Genomic DNA, 7,282 nt, shown 5'->3' on the forward strand with positions numbered 1-7,282 from the left:
CCACCCCCACATTAACCTCGCCCCGGGCACGATGGCCCCCTCCTCCCGAGGCGGGTACAGTTTCTGGGGCTGTGGTTCCATGATCAACCCCCCAAGACTGAAGCTCCTGCATCTCACACAGATAGTTCACATTCATTTATTTTTTGAGGGGGGAGCGTGAATAGTAAAAATCTTCAGAAACTTGTGTTCTTAATATGTGTGTGTGTGTGTGTGTGGGGGGGGGGGGGGTCCTAATTTACCTAAAAAAATAAATTTTGCTTTCTTTGTAAAAACCGCTCATTTGAGAGAGTTACTCCCCTGCAGCAGAAACTTCTCCTTTAAGGAGACCAAAGGTGAAATTATTTACTTCCTGTTTGAAGCATGTTGAGAAACTAGAGTAGGTGGAGTCTCTCCAAGTGACCAATCGGTGGTGCGTAAAACTACGTACACAAGGAGCATGTGACTCGTGTTCATGCTGATCGCAGCTTCTTGAACGAGCTTTTAGCGTACGACATTCACACTGGACGGTCGCTACGTGATGCTAGCTAGTTCTGCTAGCTAGTGCTGCAGCAAACGACTATTTTAAGAGTCGACTAATCACCAATTATTTTTTCTGATCAGTCGACTAATCAGGTCATGCATCACTGGATGTAAAACACACACCTTAACCATCATTAGCTTTAAACTAACTAAAAACTAGATATATAGCATTACCTGTAATAATGCTAGTGTGAATGCTGTGAGCTGAATTTAGCCGCTGAAGATGCTAGTGCTGAGGCTAAAACGCTAAAGTTGATAGCTATAAAGGCTGAAGCTGATATTAGCTAAATGCCAGATTAGCCTACAAAACTTAAAAAAATCCTAAATGAGCCAAAATGGCTAGCATGCAGCTAAAATGTTAGCTAAGCTTCAAAATAGCCTAAAAAAATGAAAAAATCCTAAATTAACCAAAATGGCTAGCATGCAGCTAAAATGTTAGCTAAACCGCAAGTAATTTCTTTTTCATGATCAATTTTCAAATGTAAAAAGGATGCCACCCATACGTCACTACCAAATCTGTGTTTAATTGGTCAAAGTTTAATGCAGACTTGTCATCCGAAGTGTTCACTTGAACGTGTGTTTCCTAGCCTGGCGTGTAAACAAACATTTTCTAATTCTTGCTACAATGGTGTTAAAGATCAGGAAAAATATCACAAAAACATTTTTATGTAGAGGAAAACCTTGAATTCGTTGTGGTATCTTTTCAAAATAAAAGCACATCTGATGTCAGATGTGCTTTTATTTAGCTACAACCAGCAGAAACCTGAAGAAATCATCTAAATTCGAACCCAGAGCAGAACCAGGTGTTCTGGTGAACGGACCTCCTGTCCATAAAGTGAAGAGGAGGATTTGTAAAGGTGGAACGTCTTCATCTACAGGTGCTTTGAATATTTAACTGATGTTCAATGTGCTGCTCGTCCTCGTCACCAATCGATCAGACATCAATGCTTCTAATCAGGAAACAAACTTCCTGTTAAGTTCTACAGAATAAATTCCTGTCCAGTACGGCTGCAACCATTAGTCGACTAATCGACTATTAAAATAGTCGACGACTAATAGTCGATTAGTCGTTACATTATAAGTTTATATTCTATGGAGTCAGACTGTAGTAAAGGTGAAAGTTATATTGACATTATTCTAGCTTTGTGGACTATTTTGGCATTTACTAAAGTTTTTTAGGCCATGTTGGAGTTTAGCTAATATTTCAGCTACATGCTAGCTATTTTGGCAAATTTAGGATTTTTTCTGTTTTTAGACTAATTTGGTATTTAACTAATATTTTAGCTGGCTATCAGCTTCAGTGTTTTTAGCTTTTAGCTTCAGAAATTTCAGCTATCAGCTTCAGCATTTTCATATATCAATTTCAGCATCTCCTAGCATTTTCAACGGCCAAATTCATCTTACAGCATTCACACTAGCATTATCATAGGTCATACTATATATGTAGTTTTTAGTTATTTTTAAGCTTTGGTTAAGATGTGTGATTTACATCCAGTCTACGCATGACCCGATTAGTCGACTCATCAGAAAACATAATCGGTGATTAGTCGACTATTAAAGTATTCGTTTGTGGCAGCACTACTGTCCAGTTTTTTGAGGTCAGCAGACAGGCTGACGTCATCGTTCAGATCTTCATGCAGCCGTTGCCTCCATCAGTTCACTTCAGGATTGACATTTTCAGATGAATATTCCCGGAATAAAGATGCAGATAATCTACATTTGTTATCTGCTGGTGAACGTTTGATCTGCTGTTCATCAGCTGATGTGACTGTTTCAGATTATTTTCTTAAACAGCAGAGATGACGTTTATGCCCCGGGTCTTGTCTGGCAGGTTGATGCTTAGAAAGCTGCAGTTGTTGACCCGTCAGGCTGATGGGGATTGGCTGGAGGTCCGCTTCCCGTTTCCACTTGAACCGGCTGGATTTGTGGCGTCAGCCCAAGCGAGAACACAGACCTGAGCTCACACTCGAAGGGATCACTGCCCCGCCGCCACCTGCACCTGAACACGCCGCACACCTGCCGCGCTCTCTGAGGCGCCCACCCACCTGTCAGTGATGACGTCCCACAGCCAGCAAGGTAAGACCACGCCCCTTTCATGGAAAAGTTGGTAAAACTTTAACTGTAGAACTTTTTTGTCCCTCTAAGATTGTTCCTCAGAGGCTTTTAGGAATGATGTTAAGGCTCATTTCTAAAGATGACAAAAAATCTGAGAGGAACTCTTGAAAATTCATCCTGACGTTGCCATGGAGACTGTAATGAGCTTCGGAGCATCCTCCTCCAGCTCTGACTGGAGCTTGGAACCACTCGGGTTCTGCTGCTGTGGACCACATGTTCTCAGGTCTTCTGGACAGTGGCTCTTCCTCATATTTAACGGTGTTTTCATGAGATCTTTCTGTTTGTAACTGACCTGGTTTTGGCCTCAGAGCAGAATCTTTTCACTTTTCTGGCTGCTTGTGTTTGTAAAAATGGTGAATTTCACAAACTCAAATCCTTTAACAAAACTGTTAGTTGTTAGGTGCTATTTCTATCAGATCCTACATCTCCAGTGTTGTTAATTTGATTCCTTCAGCAAATTTAACAACAATCTAACAGAAATTACTTGTTTTTAAATCCGGATGTATGAGGATGTTTTCGCACTCAGATGTTTGGTCCAGAACTGCTTTCCTCTGATGGTGCTTTTGATGTGCAGGTGTGAACGCTCACCTGAACAAGGGTTTGGTTTGTTTGGAAGTGGACTCCGGTCCAGTTCACTTCATTGTGAATTAGTGCTGCCACAAACGATGATTTTAATAGTCAACCAATCACTAATCGACTAATCGGGTCATGCACAAACTGGATGTAAAACACACATCTTAACCATAGTTAGCTTTAAACTAACTAAAAACTAGATACACAGCATTACCTGTGATAATGCTAGTGTGAATGCTGTAAGCTGAATTTGGCCGTTGAAGATGCTAGTTACGATAGATAAAACTGATAGCTGAAAATGCTGAAGCTGATAGCCAGCTAAAATATTACTTAAATGCTAAATTAGCCTAAAAAATAGAAAAAGTCTACGTTAGCCAAAACAGCTAGCATGTTGCTGAAATATTGGCTAAACTCCAAATTAGCCTAAAAAAACAAAACAAAAAAAGCCTAAATTAACAAAGATAGCTAGCACGCAGCTAAAATATTTAGCAAAACTCCAAATTAGCCTAAAAAAACCTTCATAAATGTCAAAATAGTCCATAAAGCTAGCATAATGCCAATATAACTTTGAACTTTACTACTCTCTGACTCCATATGATATAAAATTGTGGCAGCCCTAGTGTGAATGTGTACAGCCTGATTTCCACTGGTCCGTCTGTGGTGCGTCTCTGTTGCGTTGCTTTGACTCAGAAAAACAGGACCTCCATTATTCAGTCGGACTGTTTGCGTCGCCTCCCTCATGTCTGCGTCTGACGCAAGCTTTATGCAGGAGTTCTATCTATGTCACGTCTGGTGGCGCCTTATTGCTGCAAAAACCAGAGGAAACAGGATACAAATCAGGTTTCAAAATGAAAACTTCCATTGTAATTTAAAAATAAAACATTTTATTTTGTATTTAATTTTTTAAATTTTATATTTACAATAACACATGCTAACACAGTGAAAAACAACTGAATTTATGACATTAAAACTTGCATTTTACAAGGACTCACAACGGGACAAACCACTCAAATGGGGGTGGCAGGACAAACCACTGCTCCGGAATCCGGGGTGGACAGACACCGCCGAGGACCGCTATAAATCTGGTGTTTGGTGGAGCAAAGTTCCTCGCGTGTTTTAGGACTAACTCAGTCCAGTTTTTCACACAAGCAGCAGGTTTTCATCATCACTTTATCTGCTGAAGAATCTGGAGGCTTTTTGTCGCAGAATGAAACATTTATAACCATTAAAGGATTTCCTCCTCAAACCATTTTTTAAAATACAATAAGGCAGAACTTGGTGTTGACGTCTGAGTGATGTAATCAGGAGTTTTACTCTTTGGAGGTGCACATCAGCATCATCTGGTCGGAGCAGCAGGTGGAGCAGACGGACCACCGGCTCCGGCAGGGACAAATGGTTCTCACGCTGCCCTCTTATCTTCTGCGATGGGAAGTAAAATTCCCACGTGGAGCGCTCCTTTCCCACAGAGGAGCTGGGGGGGCGTCGGTTCAAGTCCAAAGACTCGAGTGAGGGAGCAGCGATGTTTGACTGTCCCGGGCTGGTCGCATGAACACAGAGAAACACTCAGGAACCTGAAATGTCCTCCAAAGCTGCTTCATTTCTGCTCGTTTGCCTTCACCTGACGGTAGAGCGTCTGCGTGCCCCCCCTCGTAATCCATCAATGAGCTTTACCAAAACACTTTTTTTTTTTTTTTGTGACTCATTTTCTTTATTACAGCGGCTGCAGGATTTTTAGATTAAATATCATTTAGTGCAAATCTCTTCCCAGAAAAGAGAAATGTAAAACCCTTTGTCGGGTTATTATTCCCAGAACCAAAAGTGGGGGCAGACTGATAAGACCCCCCCCAGCAGGGAGGCTGCAGGGCTTGCATGGGAGGGATTTCTCAGCGTACCAGGAATTTCAGCACATTAGCCCGCAGCTTTTCAATTTCTGCATCTGCACTTAGCGGAGCTTGTGTTGTTTGTGTAAACATCAACATTGAGATCAACCGCTCGGATCTAGAGCAGCTCCGGACCGTCATCTAGATCCGTAACCGCTCGGATCTAGAGCAGCTCCGGACCGTCATCTCGATCCGTAACCACGCAGCTCCGGACCGTCATCTCGATCCGTAACCACGCAGCTCCGGACCGTCATCTCGATCCGTAACCACGCAGCTCTGGACCGTCATCTCGATCCTTAGCCGCTCGGATCCAGAGCAGCTCATGAGCATTTGAAGGATCCTGAACTGCTCTAGCTTAGACCAGCCCCAGACCGTCAGGTGGATCCCAATCTGTTCTGATCGAGAGCAGCTCCAGACCGTTAAAAGGATCCCGAACTGCAGAAGAAATATTGCAAACGCTGCTCTTAGAAAGGTTCATTCATAGAAAAGCTGTAAAATCTGTTTAAATTGTAGCATTTTCTGGTCAGTGGTTGTTTCTAATGTGGAATTCATTGACACTTTCAGACTTTCAGCACAGGAGAGTTTATTCCCCCACGTTGAGCTCTGGTTGAAGGTTTGATTCCTTTTCCCAAATAAAAGAAGCTTCTTTTTAAAGAAGAATAGAAATGCTCAGAATAAGTTTAACTCAGGTGGAAAATTAACATTCTCAGACTTCTCTTTCCTAGAAGTCCATTGACCTTCTAGGAACTGCTGCCGTGTGGACCACGGGGGGGGGGGGCAGAACAGTCTCTCAGCTGACACCATCAGGCTGCGCTGCTAAAAGCGTCCCTTTATTTGTGAATGAGATGAGTTGGGCTTTCAATGACTTCATGGCGAGCGAAAATCAAACATTAACACATTCCACGAACGCTATCGCAGAGCGCCGCAGCATAAACGGCGTTCAGATTGGATTTACTGCTTTATTTTGCAGCCTTTGCGGGGGCGTGAGCGCCTTTTTATGGCTTTGAACCGGGGAGGTTGACACAGTGCTTCTTTCCTCGAAGGCTCGCTGGTTTCTAGGTTACTGGCGTCCGTTTCCAGGTTTATACAGCCTGGAAACGACACAAATCACGCAGGAGCATAAAATCTAGGCTTGTAATCATTAATGAGGAGCGTCAGGCCGTCCATCGCAGAGAGATAAAATCATTCTGCAGAAATGTGGTGGAGCTCTCCAGATTTATCTCCAGGACCAGCATTGTTAGAGGTTAGATTTAGGAGCGGCGTGGAGAAGCCGGGATCTGTTTGTGTGTATGGAGCGTTTCCTGTTTGGGATGTTTGTCATGTGACTGAGATGATGACACAGCCACAGGTTTTAGGGTTACTTCCTGCTGCTGTCACCCAATCAGCACACCTGAAGCAGACAGGAGCAAAGGTTTTTTATGGAGAAGAGTTTCCCAGGAAGCAACGCCCCCCCAGCCTGCGTGATGTCCCGGCCTTTCCCACCTTTATAGAGCGGCAGGCCCTCTGCATCTGCTGCAAAGCTGCTTGAGGAACACCTGAGCTGCAGGTGTTTGTGAAGGACTGGAGTGTTGGAAAATTGGATTAGCTTCAGGAAACTGAGAATCAGAGCTGGATTTGGATTTGGGAGGAAAGTCTAAACAGGCCAGATTAGAGACCAAAAACTGATTTTAATGTGAAATTCTGAGGGAAACATGGCCACTTCCTGTTTTACACTCCTCACCTGTGGACCAGGTAACTCCTCTGATTCAATAGACATTTTCTTTATGTCTTGTTTTAAATCAATAACACTAATCTTTAATCTTTAACACTTTTATTGAAAATTAATTTGATGATTTTGTTAATTCTGCTCTTCAGTTTATCATCTTAAAGTTTTATTGTCGCTGTTGTTTTGACTCTGCAGCTTCTGCCTGTTTCCTTCTTTACTTTTGATTATGTCCTTGTTTATTTTATTGTTTACTTTTGTTAATTTCATTGTTTGCTTTTGATTGCTTGTTTACTTTATTTTCTCTTTTCCTTTTTTCTTTTTTCCTTTATCTATTTTCCTTTTCCTTTTGTTTACTTCATTGTGTACTTTTGTTTTTTTGTTTACTTTTTATTTCCTTTTTCCTCTTATTTGTTGTGTTGTTTATTTCCTTGTTTACTTTTGTCTACTTCTAGGTTTGCTTTAGTTTTTTTGTGTTTGACGCTTTTCCTTT

General features: G+C 42.1%; 2 protein-coding genes across 5 annotated transcripts in view; both read left to right on the plus strand.

Annotated features, from left to right (window-relative positions):
* LOC112160147 (neural cell adhesion molecule 2) overlaps positions 1 to 7,282 on the plus strand; it is a 615,672-nt gene that overhangs the window by 330,483 nt on the left and 277,907 nt on the right. The window lies entirely within an intron of this gene.
* LOC112160146 (histone deacetylase 4) overlaps positions 1 to 7,282 on the plus strand; it is a 42,521-nt gene that overhangs the window by 1,226 nt on the left and 34,013 nt on the right. For both annotated transcript variants that reach the window (XM_024294531.2, XM_024294533.2), the window contains exon 2: positions 2,351 to 2,595. In XM_024294531.2, the coding sequence (XP_024150299.1) occupies positions 2,574 to 2,595 (22 nt within the window). In that variant the 5' untranslated portion in view covers positions 2,351 to 2,573. The remainder of the gene's footprint in view (positions 1 to 2,350; positions 2,596 to 7,282) is intronic.

This window comes from Oryzias melastigma, linkage group LG2 (genome assembly GCF_002922805.2).
Source record: "Oryzias melastigma strain HK-1 linkage group LG2, ASM292280v2, whole genome shotgun sequence".
Classification (NCBI taxonomy): Eukaryota; Metazoa; Chordata; class Actinopteri; order Beloniformes; family Adrianichthyidae; genus Oryzias; species Oryzias melastigma.